The sequence below is a fragment of the Sapajus apella genome, unplaced genomic scaffold (assembly GCF_009761245.1).
Source record: "Sapajus apella isolate SASKATOON/1434 unplaced genomic scaffold, GSC_monkey_1.0 scaffold20, whole genome shotgun sequence".
Lineage (NCBI taxonomy): Eukaryota > Metazoa > Chordata > Mammalia > Primates > Cebidae > Sapajus > Sapajus apella.
In genome coordinates, this window is record NW_022436960.1 from 8,339,950 (window position 1) to 8,357,429 (window position 17,480).

Below are 17,480 nucleotides of genomic sequence, written 5' to 3' on the forward strand. Positions count from 1 at the left end.
AAGCTGTTTCACTGATGTGAATAAACAGAAACCTTTTGCTTCAGTTTTAAAAATTTGAATAAAACCCCTGTAAAACAAAGGAATAATATTTGAGAGAGCGTTACAGTTGAAATCCTATTTGTGGCTTCAATTCTAGGAATATAGCATTCTTTGAGTTCTGTTTGGTGCCAGTTTTCACTTTGCAGCTAGAGCTGATGGTATCATCCCCCCATTTCATTGAAGATATCGTGACATCTTGACTTTTTATATGGGTTCTTTTTTACTTTGATAATTCCAATTAGCAGTTTGCAGTTTATATCATCAGGTTGTATTTTCAAGGCTTTGATATTGTCTGAACTGTTTCTTCTCAGTCATTCATAAGGAATTTGCATAGTTACATACATTATTTTTTGTGCTCTGCATCTTATATTCAGAAATATTTAGCACCCTTGCCCCTGCTCCCAAGTTGCCAGTTTCCATGGCTGTTATAACATAATACTCTTTTTATAACATGAATGGGTAGAAAAACTGTAGAACCCTTATAATTAATTGATGACCTATAATTAATTAATTAATTTGAAGAACATTTAATTGAGGATATGTTAATATGCCTTGAATGAATTCCAGCAGTGATCATTTATGGATACATGTCCTAACATTTTCTGCTAAAGGTCAGCAACTGTAATCTGTATCGCCTTGGAAAAAAGAAGGGACTGCCCAGCCGCATGGTGGTGTCAATATTTGATCCCCCTGTGAATTGGCTTCCTCCTGGTTATGTAGTAAATCAAGACAAAAGCAACACAGATAAATGGGAAAAAGATGAAATGGTAAGATTTTTGTGTGTGTGTGTAACTAGAGGGATTTACTTTTTGGTGAGCCAGAGAATTTTGTTTTATTAATTTTTGTTTCCTTTTCTTGGTAAGTTTATAATAGAGTAGGTATTTGATATATTCAATTAATTCCTTCAAATACACTGTCTTTTCACAGAATTCAGAAATAGTGTTATAATTTTGATGGAGGAATTATTTATTATTTTTATTATTTATTTTCCAAAGGCATAAGAGTATGTGATTATTTATTTTCCAAAGGCATAACAGTATGTGATGTTTTGACTTTGGGTTTTGCTTTTTAAAAAAAAAAAAAAAATTCACTTTGCTGTTATTACAGTTTATCCTAGATCCTTAGCTCTGTTCAGTGAAATGACTTTTCAGTGACCTGTTATCTCCAGTCTGTCTGTGAAATAATTCATTTCAGTTTATCTTGAGTCTTGCTTTTGTAGCTCAGGGTTTTCCCAGTCAGGACTCCTGTGAACTTAAAAAAAATCATCCATAAAGATTATTATTTTCTGGAAATAATTTAAATCTTTCTGGTGACTTAAGACTCCAAATATCAGCAACAGCCGCTTCATTTTGTCTTGTCTTGAAGGCCACCAGAGGGCACCTGGGAGGGCCTCTGAGCTGCAGAAGTCAATGCGGTGGTGGTTGACTGGGAGAGTTCTGTTGCCTCTTCCAAAGTTAAAGGCGATGCTTCAGACACTTTTCATTTCCTGGAGTTTTATTTTGCATTAAAGATAAATTGGCTCATTATTACTTCATTTTTACTTCAGGCCAACAATGATAATACCATTTGTTTCTTTCACTGGTTATATTTTCTGAATATACATTTTCTTCACGCCTACTTTCTGACACATGTATCCTATATATCTGCCTTTAAGTATTTCCAGGTATCATGTTCTGTGACACTATTCTGATTTTCACGTGTTTATTGAGGATATTTTTAACTCATGTAATATTTGTCTTATTACAAAATTAGAACTTATTTGGAAAAGCATTAAGGGAATATTTTAATGCAAGTTATGTCAGAACAATTATTTGTTATTAATTTAGAAATATGTAGAACCTTAGAGGAAAATGTATAGATTTTGAGCTTTGGAAATAGTAGTTTATTTCTACAAATAACATTCCAGTAGTAGTCGTCCTTCTTTGTTAATACTTTTCATAACATATTTGGCTCTTTTAAAAACTTGTAGCATAAAGGCGACATTGGCATGCCATGTTTTGTTTTGTTTTGTTTTTTAAGATACAACGCAGAGTTCAATTTATTTTTCTTAATTGTGTCTGTTGGCACTTTGGTTATTGGAATTCATTAGAAATACTGTTCCGATTTTTATTTAGTAACTTATTTTTATTGAAATATAGGCCCTTGCATTATATTGAAAAGATACACCGTGGTTTTGGCTGGTTGCATTGCTGTTCTTCCTGCCTTTATCTGGCCCTTCAGCAAATGGGCTTAACTGAAACCTTTGCATGCTAAAACGCCTCTTACTAGAAGAGAGTGTCGAAGTTGACTTGAACTGTCAGAGAAAAGGATTTCATGCTGCTGTTTTTTCTTAAAAGGCTTGAAGTGCTCTTGAAAAACATTTTACGAGGTAGAACCCCACTCTTTTGTAGGTGAATAATCTGAAACCCAGAGGCACTAAAAGGCTCTGCCCAGGATCACACAGTTTGTGATGAAAGTCAGCCCTTTGTGATTTTTGTGCTCTGCCACTTTTGGCTTATGGTAGCACCTTTCCAAAGATACAGAAGGGTTTTTTTTTGTTTGTTTTGTTTTTTTTCAATTAAAAAACATAGTGTCTTATTTAAAAATTGCAATTTAGCCCTTTTTTGTATTAAGGACCAAACAGTAATCAAAAGCATCTTCATGTTGCCTTGGAAAAGTATAAGACTTTTAGCAGAAGATAGTTCCCTGAGGTCTGCCACTGCAGTTTCTTTTGGTGTTCTTCCTTGTTTGTGAAAAGGTGTTTTTTTCTTAATTAAAACAATGAAAAGGTATGTAGTTATGGCTTGGCTTACTGCTATTTCTTTTCAGACAAATATAGTGTTTATACCTCTTTTGAGTCTGGTTTAAAATAAAATATTTGCAGTATTTAAAAAATGCTTGAAGATTGTAACTTTTTTTGTCAGAACATTCTGGAAAGTTGTTACAATCAACATTGACACACACCCTTCGCCTCCATCCACCAAGTAAAGTTTTTTGCTTTTTTAAAAAAGTTGCATAACAGAAATTTGGCATCTTTCTAGGATTGCAAAATAGTTACATCATTACTAAAATCTAGCCCATTATTAAGATTGTCACTCACAAATAAGCTTTTGCCAAAGAAATTGGAATTAGCAAAGATCTTTTGACAGAAATTGGATTGTTGTGTTTCATGTTAGTCTAAATTTTCTTCTATTTTTGTCAGCTATGCTATAATCTGTTCCCCTGATTACTGTAGCTCAGAGTGGAGGGAAAAAGCATAATTTCTCAAATTCATAGCTTAGTGTAGTGATCACTTTTATTTTTTAAACAAAGCAATGTAGTTTTTTATTGTAGCAAGTTTACTTTGATTTGAAGTACAAATAGGGACAAAAACTTTATTATAAAATCCTATTGTACATTTTTAGTGTTTTAAAAATAATTTTATTTGGTTTTTATATTCTTAATTGCAAAGGTAATACTTTTCTACATCCAGAATTTCATTTGATTAATTTGAAAATCAAATTACCACATTTTCAAACTTTGTCAGCAAAATTGAAGATATCTGTGATCAGTTTATGAGTGCTTTCATTGTGTATCCTGCTGGAGTTAGACTTCTTAGTTGCAGTTTTGCATTGTGGACATTAATTTTAACTTTATATCCATGTTCAAAATCCTTAAAGCTTCATACTGGATAAAGGTCATTTTATAACTTAGGAGGCGAACATTCAAAGAACATGTTTTACTTTGTTTATATGATTAAATAACTTATTTTATGTTAATTGAAAACAAATGGCCATGATTTTAAAGTTGCCTTTTAGTATTTGTGGTTGTCATTTGAAATTATCCATGACCCTTGCTTTTATTGAATTTCAAAACCTTTTACAAACAGCAGCTATGTCTCCCCTCCTTCCCCATTCTCCCTTGTTTCAGACAAAAGACTGCATGCTGGCGAATGGCAAACTGGATGAGGACTACGAGGAGGAGGATGAGGAGGAGGAGAGCCTGATATGGAGGGCTCCGAAGGAGGAGGCTGACTGTGAGGATGATTTCCTGGAGTACGATCAGGAACATATTAGATTTATAGATAACATGTTAATGGGGTCAGGAGCTTTTGTAAAGAAAATCTCTCTTTCTCCTTTTTCAACCACTGATTCTGCATATGAATGGAAAATGCCCAAAAAATCCTCCTTAGGTAGTATGCCATTTTCATCAGATTTTGAGGATTTTGACTATAGCTCTTGGGATGCAATGTGCTATCTGGATCCGAGCAAAGCTGTTGAAGAAGATGACTTTGTGGTGGGGTTCTGGAATCCATCAGAAGAAAACTGTGGTGTTGACACGGGAAAGCAGTCCATTTCTTACGACTTGCACACTGAGCAGTGTATTGCTGACAAAAGCATAGCGGACTGTGTGGAAGCCCTGCTGGGCTGCTATTTAACCAGCTGTGGGGAGAGGGCTGCTCAGCTTTTCCTCTGTTCTTTGGGGCTGAAGGTGCTCCCGGTAATTAAAAGGACTGATCGGGAAAAGGCCCTGTGCCCTACTCGGGAGAATTTCAACAGCCAACAAAAGAACCTTTCAGTGAGCTGTGCTGCTGCTTCTGTGGCCAGTTCACGCTCTTCTGTATTGAAAGACTTGGAATATGGTTGTTTGAAGATTCCACCAAGATGTATGTTTGATCATCCAGATGCAGATAAAACACTGAATCACCTTATATCGGGGTTTGAAAATTTTGAAAAGAAAATCAACTACAGATTCAAGAATAAGGCTTACCTTCTCCAGGCTTTTACACATGCCTCCTACCACTACAATACTATCACTGGTAAGGAGCCCACGACCAAACTTCATTTCTGGGAAAATGAGACTTTGTGTTTATTGCATTGTGTTGGCCTTGTAAAAAGTGATGTATGCATGTACAGTGTTGGTGCTTAATATTCGAGGGATGGGGGGAACAAAAGGAAAAGAAAGAATTCTTTATTTTCCCTGTTATTTGGGGAGTACGTATTGCTTTATAACTTTGGTTGTTGGGTGTATGGCTATCTTATATACCCTGATCAATGTCATTTTATATGCTGCCTAATTAGAGAAATTCGAGCCTTAGTATTTTGGTGTGTTTTCCCCATTTTATCCTCCAAATACCTTTCTCTTGCCCATTCAGTGCTGCTTTTGGTTCTTGATTTAGTTGTATATTCTGGATGTATTTCCACAGCCTTTTATTGTTCTTCCTGGACAAAAAGACCCCTCCCTTAGGGTCTTTCTAGAGATGGATAGATTAAAAGATTAAAAGCAATGATTTCCCGAGAAGGTTGCATGGCCCTTGCTGAGACTCTGCTGTCATCTACTTCTCATTGCGCTCTGTATTTTTCCCTCCTTTAATAGGCTCTCAATCCACTAGATTAGAAGGGAGAACAAGCCCCTCAGACCCAAATCAGCTTCAGCTTGTGAAACACAGCTGACGTTTACAGATTTCTGTATAGGAAGAATAAGTGCCTGAATTGAGAATACCAAAGCGAAGTATAAAGTTTGTAATTTGTGTAACAAAAACAATGTAGGTTAAGGTGATCAGCAAAATATATAAACCAAAAAGTGAAAAACGATATGACTCTGGACTAGAAAGACTGTTGAAACTGAAGCCTAATTTTCATGATGAAGAAATGATGCGTGGCTTTCAACTACACCCTGTTGGAAGTTTCGGAGACCTGGGTTCTAGCCTAGCACAGTCTCTGCCTCTTAACTCTTTGCTTATTATGGGACAGGTCACCATCTGTCCCTGCCTCAGTTTCGTCAGCTGAATGGATTATTTTAATCACTGTGAGAAGCTAGAAAATCGAGGTGTTGATTTAACATTAATCATTTTCACATTTTGCTAACCAGTTTACCTGCCTTTGCTCACTTTCACAAGTCTTCTTTCTCAATCTCTTGGTTTGTGGTAAATTCATTTCTATAATAGCTCAAGTTAAGAAGAGGGTCTCCTTTTCCTGTCATCTTGTGTAACAAAAATTACCCAGGAGTGGTATACCAGGAATGGTATTACACACATTCCAGAGTATAAACGAGACTTTAGCGGTGGCAGCACAGCATAGCCACATGGGGAGGTGTGTGCGGCCCTGGTTTCACTGAAGTGATGATGTGTGAGGGAGACTGGAGAGGAAGGCCCCAGCACCTGCCCAGACAGCGCAGTGCCACAGAAAAGCGTTCAGTGATCATGATAGCACTTGTGAGGTTTTTTTTCCTTCTTAACAAGCATTAGTCTTTTGACCACTTGAAGATTTTATGACCCTAATTTATATAAGAAACGTGCTTAATTTGCCACTAAAATTTAGTTTCCAGAGGCTTTTTATTAGTAAGTATCATATGTCAAATAATTTCCATATTGAAGAATATATGTATGAAAATGTAAATGCAAATCTTTTTGGGGTTTGGGGATCAGTTGCACATGTGGGGATAGTGTAAATGCTTCTGCATGAGCTCATGGTTCCACTTTGGATCCTCTCAGATTGTTACCAGCGCTTAGAATTCCTGGGAGATGCGATTTTGGACTACCTCATAACCAAGCACCTTTATGAAGACCCGCGGCAGCACTCCCCGGGTGTCCTGACGGACCTGCGGTCTGCCCTGGTCAACAACACCATCTTTGCATCGCTGGCTGTAAAGTATGACTACCACAAGTACTTCAAAGCTGTCTCTCCTGAGCTCTTCCATGTCATCGATGACTTTGTGCAGTTTCAGCTTGAGAAGAACGAAATGCAAGGAATGGATTCTGAGGTTAGTGCTGTTCAAAACTATGCTGAAAAAAGCAGTCTGACTAGGAGTCTCAGTAGTTTCAGAGTTCTGACTGCATAGTAGTGTAAAGGGACATCGGGAGGTCAGGGGTGTGGGACTTGGTGTGCTGCGTGTTCTCTGGGGAGTGCTGAGTGAACTGCAGCTTGCAGGTAGGCCTCTTAAACTTGTCTGCCCCCACTGTGGGCTGCGTGGTCACTCAGGTGAAGAGAAGGAGCCAGGGCCTTTCAGTTATTTACTCTTCCCACACCTTCATGAGGGCTTCCAGCATGGAGGTGTGCCCAAGAAGTGACGTCCGCTGCCTGGCCCCAAGGCAAGTTTAACTTTAGTGAAAGCCCAGTGTCATTTCGTCTTTTTTAAATGGATCCGAAATATTTGCTAATATCTCAGGGAAGTATCATAAATGTACATTCTGCTTCTACTTGAAGTAGGAAAATCTAATTTAAAAAACAAACTTCTAAATTTTTGACCATTGGAATTTGGGAGGCTTCTATTGTAAGTTCAGCCAAAGGCTCTCTGGTGACAGAGCTAATTCTAATGTGTTTGTGAGCTATTTTGAGTTTTTGTAGGAAAGGATATTGCTTAGATCTTTCCAGTCTCTTACATTCATCTGCATACCTGTGTCCCCCAGAGAGACTCTCATTTCCTCTTCTTCCCATTTCAATTCCTTTGGTTTTCTTATTTTTGTGGATTTTCTTATAAGAAGTCAAGAAATATAGCCTTTACACTAGTAGCTGTTTTAGTTGTCCTTGCTTTAGTTCGTACCTTCCCCTTTTTAATTGCACCAAACTTTTGCTGGGGAGTAGTGAGTTTCTCTTTGTATGAGAAAAATTAAGAGTAGGTTTGAAGTCTAGCCGCAGGGCCAAGTGTCACACCCTGCCAGCTGCCCAGATGTGCACTGGAGGAGTTAGTAGGCCCTGCTCTTACTTCACCGTGCCTTTGTGCTCTTGTCCAAGATGAACAGTCTGAGCCAGAGCATGGAATGCTGTGAGGCGAGAAGGTAGGAACATCTCGTAGACTTCCAAGTGTTATCTAGTCTCATTCTTTAGAAATAGTTAAGCTTGAAATTTGAGGAATTAGCTAAAATTAGATGGATGTCAGTGGGCCATATTGGTTTTGTTAGTTTTTGTTCATTCTTTCCTTCCCTTTGTTTATATAAACATATGTATAGAAGTTACAAGAACTGATGGGAAATGTCATGGTCTGGCATTTCTAACTTATTATTTGATCTTAAGAAAGTCTCTTTACCTCTCTGGGCCTCCATTTCCTCAGCTGTAAAAATAGAGAATTAAACTTCGTAAGTTTTAAAATTCCTTTCTATCTCAAAACCGTAATATATGAACAATAAGTCTTTTTTTTAAGCAGTTAGCAGTATAAATGTATTATATAGAACTTTGTTTGGCTAAACAACCTATTAGAAGTTAGTATTTTCCCACTTTCTCTTTATTTCTTTCACAAATGATTTGTGTTGATTTTTAGAAAAATTAGTACAAGTAAATAAAAAGAAAGCTAATTAAATTTGCCCAATCATACTACCTCAGAAATAAGCCATATTAACATTTTGGGATGAATTGCAGATGTTTATAGATATAAAGATATGTAAAATGTAAAATGGAATTCTATTAGGTGTAGCATACTATAGCCTGTTCTTTTCCCTTGTAATATATTGTGGCTGACTTTCTGCGTGCTGATTGCTATCGTGATGCTCAGGAGCTACATGCCAGTCAGCACGTGGCTGATTTATTTAAAGGGTTCTTTAAGGCTGGGTAAAGTAGTTTTTAGTTAGGATGTCTAATAATCATGAATGTGATAAATACATTTATGTATCTAGTTACCTCCACAAAATAAGTTCTTAGAGATGCAATTACTGCATCAAAGAATTGTGAATTTTTCAAAGGCTTTTGATACAGATGTAAGATTTTATTAATTTGCATACCTGTTATGTCAGACATTCTGTTATAGTGAACACATATCTAGTGGCTTAATGAAGAGGGAGCTTGGAGGAAAATATCTTTCAAGTAGAATTCCCCTAATTCCCTACAATAGCGATTTCTGCTCCCCAACCATAGCAGCACCAGACCCAATTAATACTGTTGAATGTTTGCCAAGCAGCTAGGGGGTAGAACTGTTTTCAAGTACAGTTATTTGATTATGAGTGAACTTGAATTTTTTCATACTTTTATTCACTATTTCTAATTCTGTGTTAAAGTTGTTTAAATTTAGAAGTAATCTTTTTTCATATGCTGGGTACAGAATAGTAAATGGGGTGGGGATTTTTTTCTTGAGAAGTTTGAAAAACATTTTTTTAAAGGATGTTTGTTTTACTACTACAATATAGTAGGCATACCATAAATTGTATTTTTCCCCTTATTAAAGAAGTAACAAAAATCGTATTATATCCAAGAAAAGAAACACACATCTGTGGACTGCCTGTAAAAGTGGCCTTTTTTGCTTACAAGTCACTTTTCTCTCTGTTAATAGCTTAGGAGATCTGAGGAGGATGAAGAAAAAGAAGAGGATATTGAAGTTCCAAAGGCCATGGGGGATATTTTTGAGTCACTTGCTGGTGCCATTTACATGGATAGTGGGATGTCACTGGAGACAGTCTGGCAGGTGTACTATCCCATGATGCGGCCACTAATAGGTATTATTGGCTCCCTTGAGAAAGAAACCCACAAATTAAAAACAACTTCAAAGATAATATTCATATTATTCTCTCATTTTGTTTGCAGAAAAGTTTTCTGCAAATGTACCCCGTTCCCCTGTGCGAGAATTGCTTGAAATGGAACCAGAAACTGCCAAATTTAGGTAAGCAAAAAATGTACATGGAAAAAAATTAACTTAAAAATATCAAGGGGGAAAAGTTCACAAAGATACTGTAATGATTCTGAGAAATATTTACACAGTGGCGTGCTGGTGTCAGTTTTCTATTTGTAATCTGATTGATTTCCTTTTTTCCTTCTGTTTTTATGAAATAATGCTGAAAAAAAGACTAGATGGCAGCCCTGTCTGTCGGGGGCATGCAATTGCAATAAGTCGTAACGCGTGTTTCCTTTGTGTGGTGTCAGCTTATACGTGGCACTCTGGGCCTGAGAGTACACACTAAATGCTGATTGACAGTGATAATAAATACTTCTGACTTCTAATTCGAGATGTTTGGATTTTTTTACAGCCCAGCTGAGAGAACTTACGACGGGAAGGTCAGAGTTACCGTGGAAGTAGTAGGAAAGGGGAAATTTAAAGGTGTTGGTCGAAGTTACAGGATTGCCAAATCTGCAGCAGCAAGAAGAGCCCTCCGAAGCCTCAAAGCTAATCAACCTCAGGTTCCCAACAGCTGAAACCCCTTTTTAAATCCAAAACAAAAAAAATTAAGGGGAAAATTATTTAAATAGGAAAGGATGACTTAAAGTTGATTTTGAGCAGAAAGAGTTGAAGGCAGAATTTAACGTTTCTTTAATAACAAGATAGATAACAGAATAAAACATTTAACATATGTATAAAATTTTGGAACTAATTGTAGTTTTAGTTTTTTGCGCAAACACAATCTTATCTTCTTTCTTCACTTCTGCTTTGTTTAAATCACAAGAGTGCTTTAATGATGACATTTAGCAAGTGTTCAAAATAATTGACAGGTTTTTGTTGGCTTTTTTTTTTTCAGTGTAATTTATGTCAGCTTTTATTAGTGTTAGAAGGCCGTGGAGCTTAAACCTCCAGCAGTCTCTAGGATGATGTAGATTCTTCTCCAGCTCTCCATGTGTGCAGTAGTGCCAGTCCTGCAGTAGTTGATAAGCTGAATAGAATAAGGTTTTCGAGAGAAGTGCGCCAATGTTGTCTTTTCTTTCCACATTATACTGTGTAAGGTGATGTTCCTGGTCGCTGTTGCACCTGATAGTAAGGGACAGATTTTTAATGAACATTGACTGGCATGTTGGTGAATCACAGTTTAGTTTTCCGATGCCACATAGTCTTGCATAAAAAAGGTTCTTGCCTTAAAAGTAAAACCTTCATGGATATTCTTTAATCTCTGATCTTTTTGGAACAAACTGTTTTACATTCCCTTCATTTTCTTATGTATTAGACGTTAAGACAGCGTGATACTTACAACTCACTAGTGTAGTTGTAACTTATTGCAAGATCATACTAAAATTTCTGTCATATGTGTACTGAAGTCATTTTAAAAACCAGAATAGGTAGTCTATGGATATTTTTTATCATAAAAATGACCTTTGACTAACTACCCCATTTTACTAAAGACCTCCTGCTAGGTAGTTCCACTGATGGAAATGTTTATGGCAAATAATTTTGCCTTGCAGGCTGTTGCTCTAACAAAATAAACCTTAGACATATCACACCTAAAATATGCTGCAGATTTTATAATTGATTGGTTACTTATTTAAAGAAGCAGAACAGAGCACCTTTACCCTTAGTCTCCTCACATAAATTTCTTACTGTACTTTTCATAATGTTGCATGCATATTTCACCTACCAAAGCTGTGCTGTTAATGCCATGAACGTTTAACGTTTGCGATAAACTGCCATAATTTTGATACGTGGTTTAGGTCGTTAATTTAGATAAACTAGCTCATTATTTCCATCTTTGGAAAAGGAAAAAAAAAAAACTTTTTTAGGCATTTGCCTAAGTTTCTTTAATTAGACTTGTAGGCACTCTTCACTTAAATACCTCAGTTCTTCTTTTCTTTTGCATGCGTTTTCCCCTGTTTGGTGCTATGTTTATGTATTATGCTTGAAATTTAAATTTTTTTTTTTTGCACTGTAACTATAATACCTCTTAATTTACCTTTTAAAAAGCTGTGGGTCAGTCTTGCACTCCCATCAACATACCAGTAGAGGTTTGCTGCAATTAATTGCCCTGTTAATTATGCTTGAAATTTAAGAAAGCTGAGCAAAGGTGTCTCATAGTTTCCAGCACATGATTCTGAAATTGATGCTTTGTGGAATGCTGCATTTATGTGTAAGTGACATTTGAATACTGTCCTTCCTGCTTTATCTGCATCATCCACCCACAGAGAAATGCCTCTCTGCAAGTGCACCCACAGAAAACTGTCAGCTCTGCTTTCTAAGGAACCCTGAGTGAGGGGGATATTGAGCTCCTCCAGTGTTTTTTGTGGTCTCCAATCTTAAACTTAAATTGAGATCTAAATTATTAAATGAGTTTTTGAGCAAATTAGTTTAGGTGACTTGTTTTAAAAATATTTAATTCTGATTTGGAACCTTAGATGTCTATTTGAGTTTTTAAAACACCTTAATGTAAGATATGGCCAGTTAAAACAAAGCAATTCTTGAATATAACTGTAAAAATATACAGTTAACAAGTAAGGCTGGATGTGAATTTTATGGTGAGGGTGATTTGTGATCAAGTTTAATCACAAATCTCTTAATATTTATAAACTACCTGATGCCAGGAGCTGAGGACTTTGCATTGTGTCTGATGCATGTATCCCATTGTTACGGGATTCTTTTGATTCCTGGCACCAAAATCAGATTGTTTTCACAGTGATGATTCCCAGTGGAAGAAAAATGCCTCAATATATTTGTAACCTTAAGAAGAATATTTTTTTGTTAGTACTAAAATGTTCTGACTTAGACATGATTAGGTCATACATTCTCAGGGGTTCAAATTTCCTTCTACCATTCAAAATGTTTTATCAACAGCAAACTTTAGCTGTTTCACTTTTTGTTGGAGAAAAATAGTAGTGGATTTTAATTTGACTCACAGTTTGAAGCATTCTATGATCCCCTGGTTACTAAGTTAAAAAACAAAAAAGTATGAGTGAGACATATGAAATGGTTATGAATGCTTTTGTGCTGCTGATTTTTAATGCTGTAAAGTTTTCCTCTGTTTAGCTTGTTGAAATGTTTTGCATCTGTCAATTAAGAAAAAGAAGTCACTCTATGTTGCCCCACTGTACAACCCTATATGCCATCCTTCTGTTCCTGTGATTGCAATGTGAGACCGAATGTAGTATGGAAAACCTTCCTGTGGGGTGTGGTTATGCTCTGAGCACATGTGTAAAGGACTGGGGAGGCGTATCTTGAAAAAGCAACTGCAGAAATTCCTTATGAGGATTGTGTGCAAGTTAGTTGACATAAACCTTCATTTGTAAAATTTTTAAAATTTCTTTTATAATATACTTTCCGCAGTCCTAACTATGCTGCGTTTTATAATAGCTTTTTCCCTTCTGTTCTGTTCATGTAGCACAGATAAGCATTGCACTTGGTACCATGCTTTACCTCATTTCAAGAAAATATGCTTAACAGAGAGGAAAAAAATGTGGTTTGGCCTTGCTGCTGTTTTGATTTATGGAATTTGAAAAAGATAATTATGATGCCTGCAATGTGTCATATACTCGCACAACTTAAATAGGTCATTTTTGTCTGTGGCATTTTTACTGTTCGTGAAAGTATGAAAAAGATTTGTTAACTGAACTCTTAATTATGTTTTTAAAATGTTTGTTACATTTCTTTCTTTTTTCATTTATATTATGTGAAGTGATGAAATTTAGAATGACCTCTAACACTCCTGTAATTGTCTTTTAATATACTGATATTTTTATTTGTTAATAATACTTTGCCCTCAGAAAGACTCTGATACCCTGCCTTGACAACACAAAGCTTGCGGCTGCTTTGGTTCATGAATCCAGGTGTTCACCTGGCAGTCAGCTCCTTCAGTGGCTCACTGGAGGCAGGTGGGGACTTCAGAGGCCCCCTGGAATCCAGACCAAGCGCAGTTCATGCACAAGGCCCCGGTGATTTAAAACATTGGATCTTGCTCTGTTAGGGTGTCTAATCCCTTTACACAAAATTTAAGCCACCAAACTGAGACCTTGATACCTTTTTTAAACTGCATCTGAAATGATGTTAAGAGTCCTTAACCCATTTGCGTTATCTGCAGAAGAGAAACTCATATCGTGTTTATTACCTCTATGGTTGTTTTAATTACATTTGAATAATTGTATTTTTCCAACCACTGATTACTTTTCAGGAATTTAATTATTTCCAGATAAATTTCCTTATTTTATATTGTACATGAAAAGTTTTAAAGATACGTTTAAGACCAAGACTATTAAAATGATTTTAAAAGTTGTTGGAGACACCAATAGCAATATCTAGAAAATGTGCATTGAGACCATTGTATTTTCCACTAGCAGCGAAAGTGATTTTTCACAACTAACTTGTAAATATATTTTAATCATTACTTGTTTTTTTTTTTCTAGTCCATTTTTATTTGGACATCAACCACAGACAATTTAAATTTTATAGATGCACTAAGAATTCACTGCAGCAGCAGGTTACTTAGCAAAAATGCAAAGGTGAACAGGAAGTAAATTTCTGGCTTTTCTGCTGTAAATAGTGAAGTAAAATTACTAAAATCAAGTAAAACTAATGCATATAATTTGATTGACAGTAAAATATTTACCATCACATGCTGCAGCTGTTTTTTAAGGAACATGATGTCATTAATTCATACAGTAATCGTGCTGCAGAAATTTGCAGTCTGCACCTTATGGATCACAATTACCTTTAGTTGTTTTTTTTTGTAATAATTGTAGCCAAGTAAATCTCCAATAAAGTTATCGTCTGTTCACTTTGTGTCCTTTCATCTTTTTTCAGTTCAAATGGGTAATAATATTTAAATAATAGTAGCAGAAATGATCTTTATAATGTTTTAATTCCATGGTGAATCATATGCATATTATAATACAACATTTTTTTTTTACCAAGTTCTGCTTCATGTCCGCCTGTAGAATTATATAGTAACAGCTGTCTTTTTTGAAGACTTAAGTAATGCCAATCTGTTTTTTGGAAATTCTGTCATATCGATTGATGCATTCTAGGTCTTGGATTATTTAGATGATATGTTTGACACATTCTTTAGGTGAACTTGGCTTTTCTAAAATCAAATGGACAGAATGTTTAGTTTCCAAGTTTTTAGGACACATTTCTAATACCGTTGATTAAAAAATAATTCTGTCATTTTAGCCTTTTGACCCAGCTTTTTTTTTGTAACTCAGTAAACCAAGCACTAATATGAATCATTTGGTTGTAGGAACAAGATGGTAACAAGTTTTTTAGAATGAGAAAATGTTTAGTTTTCCTTTGTAAGTTTAAATTAGTCTCTTCCTTTCCTCTCTCTCTGCTCTAAACTAGAGGAGAAAAAAGTATCTGTATTTTAATCCTGAGGAATTTGGGCAAGTGCTACATACTTGTGTGTGTTGGTGTTACTGCCCTGAATTCTCTAGATAGTTCAGGCCAAGCCTTAGGGCCACAGGTCCTTCCTGCCAGCATTGACCCTACCCTCCAAGACAAGCAACTGCTCACGTCTGCAGCTGTCATGGCTGGTAATAAAGAACACAGCCATGCTGAATGTATCATTTTGCAGATTGTGATGTGCGTGAAAAGAATCCAGATGGGATTGAATTTGTGTGTGTGCAGATCTACGAGCGCAATGTGTGTTTTAGATGAAATGGTAAATGCCCAGTCACAGCCAGCTCAGGTCTGTGCGCCTTGCAAAGATGGAAGGAGCAGGTAGATGTGCAGGCCAGGAGAGAGTGCTTTCTAACTGGTCTGCAAGGCAGTTTATGAACAACTTTTAGAGGGCGTTTTTGTGTGTATGTGGTAAAATACACAAAGTTTACCATTTGAGCCATTTTTAAGTGTACAGTTTAATGGCAGAAAGTACATTTGCAGGGTTTTGCAGTCCTCAGCACCCTCATCTCCAGAACTTTTTATCCCAAATTGAAACTCTACCCATTAGACACTAATCCCCCTTCCTTCCAAATTCCTGGCTACCCCTCATTCTACTTTGTTCTGTCTCTGAATTTACTTTTTTTTTTTTTTTTTTTTTTTCAGATGAGTCTCTCTGTTGCCCAGGCTGGAGTGCAGTGGTGTGATCTCGGCTCACTACAACCTCTGCCTCCCAGGTTCAAGCAATGCTCCTGTCTCACCTCCCCACTAGCTGAGACTACAGGCGTGTGCCACCACACCCAGCTAATTTTTTCTATTTTTAGTAGAGGTAGGGTTTCACCTTGTTAGCCAGGATGGTCTTGATGGAATTTAACCTTGTGATCTGCCCTCCTCGGCCCTCCCAAAATGTTGGGATCACCCTGCCTGAATTTAATTTTTTTAAGTAGCTCATATAAGTGGAATCAGACAATGTTCATTCTTTTGTGTCAGACTTAACTTCACTTAGCCTGAAGTCTTCATGGTTCATCCATACCATGACGTGTCAGAATTTGCTTTTTAAGGTGAATAATATCCCATTGTATGTATAGACCACATCTTGTTTATTCATCTTCCAGTGGGTATTTGGGTTGCTTCCACCCATCAGCTATTGTGAATAATGCTGCTGTGAACGTTAGTGTAGACATATCTGGGTCATTGGTTTCAGTTCTTTATATACCCAGAAGTAGAATTACTGGATTGTATGGTAATAATGCTTAATTTTTTGAGGAGTCTCCGTATTGTTTTCTGTAGTGACTGAACTGTTTTACTTTCCCACCCGTAATGCACCAAGTTCCAGTTTCTTCACATCCTCATCAATACTTGTTTCTGTGTTTTTGATTAGAGCCATCCTAATGGATGTAAAGTGGTATCTTACTGTGGTTTTGATTTACATTTCCCTAATGATTAGGGATGTTGAGCATCTTTTAATGGCTTATTAGCCATTTGTCTCTTTGGAAAATTATCTATTCAAGTCCTTTTTACCCATTTTTGGATTTTTACTGTTGTTGAGTTTTAGAAGTTCTATATATATATATTCTGGATAAGAGTGTTATGGTTTTAGCTCTTAATTGGGTCTTTGATCTTTCGTACAGATGCTTCCCTGTTCACGATGGAGTTATGTCCCAGGGAACCCATCGTAAGTATGAAAATGCATTTGGCTCATACCTGTAATCTCAGCACTTTGAAAGGCCAGGGTGGGCAGATTGGTTGAGCTCAGAAGTTCAAGACCAGCCTGGGCAACATTGCAAAAGCTCATCTCTACTAAAAATGCCATTAGCTGGGTGTGGTGGTGCATGCCTGTAGTCCCAGCTACTCAAGAGGGTAAGGTGGGAGAGATCACCTGAGCCTGAGGAGGTCAAGGCTGGGGTGAGCCATGACTGTGCCACTGTACTCTAACCCTGGGCAACGGAGTGAGACCCTGTTTCAAAAAAAAAAAAAAAAAGCATTAATCCACCTAACCTACTGAACATCATAGTTTAGTGTAGCCTAACGTAAATGTGCTCAGAATTCACATCAGCCTACACTTGGGCGTAATTGTCTAGCACAAAGCCTATATTTATTTTTTCATATATTTAATTTTGAGACGGAGTCTTGCTCTGTCACCATACTGGAGTGTAGTGGTGCAATCTTGGCTCACTGCAACCTCCGCCTCCCGGGTCCAAGTGATTCTACTGCCTCAGCCTCCCAAGTAGCTGGGACTACAGGCGTGCGCCACCGTGCCCAGCTAATTTTTGTGTTTTTAGTAGAAATGGGTTTTCACCATGTTGGCCAGGATGGTCTCAATCTCTTGACATTGTGATCCGCCCACCTCAGCCTCTCAAAGTGCTGGGATTACAGGTGTGAGCCACCACACCCGGCCGGGTCCTGGAAGTATGGTTTCTATTGGATACGTATCACTTTTGCACCATCAGAAAGTAAAAAAGTCACTTGGACCATCATATGTTGGGGACCCTCTGTTTAGA

The 17,480-nt window shown here is 36.9% G+C and overlaps 1 protein-coding gene across 4 annotated transcripts in view; it reads left to right on the top strand.

Annotated features, from left to right (window-relative positions):
* DICER1 (dicer 1, ribonuclease III) overlaps positions 1 to 14,380 on the top strand; it is a 70,516-nt gene extending 56,136 nt beyond the window's left edge. For all 4 annotated transcript variants that reach the window (XM_032287507.1, XM_032287511.1, XM_032287508.1 and 1 more), the window contains 6 exons: positions 651 to 806; positions 3,928 to 4,816; positions 6,491 to 6,759; positions 9,256 to 9,418; positions 9,507 to 9,582; positions 9,947 to 14,380. In XM_032287507.1, the coding sequence (XP_032143398.1) occupies positions 651 to 806; positions 3,928 to 4,816; positions 6,491 to 6,759; positions 9,256 to 9,418; positions 9,507 to 9,582; positions 9,947 to 10,112 (1,719 nt within the window). In that variant the 3' untranslated portion in view covers positions 10,113 to 14,380. The remainder of the gene's footprint in view (positions 1 to 650; positions 807 to 3,927; positions 4,817 to 6,490; positions 6,760 to 9,255; positions 9,419 to 9,506; positions 9,583 to 9,946) is intronic.
* Positions 14,381 to 17,480: the final 3,100 nt, after the last annotated feature.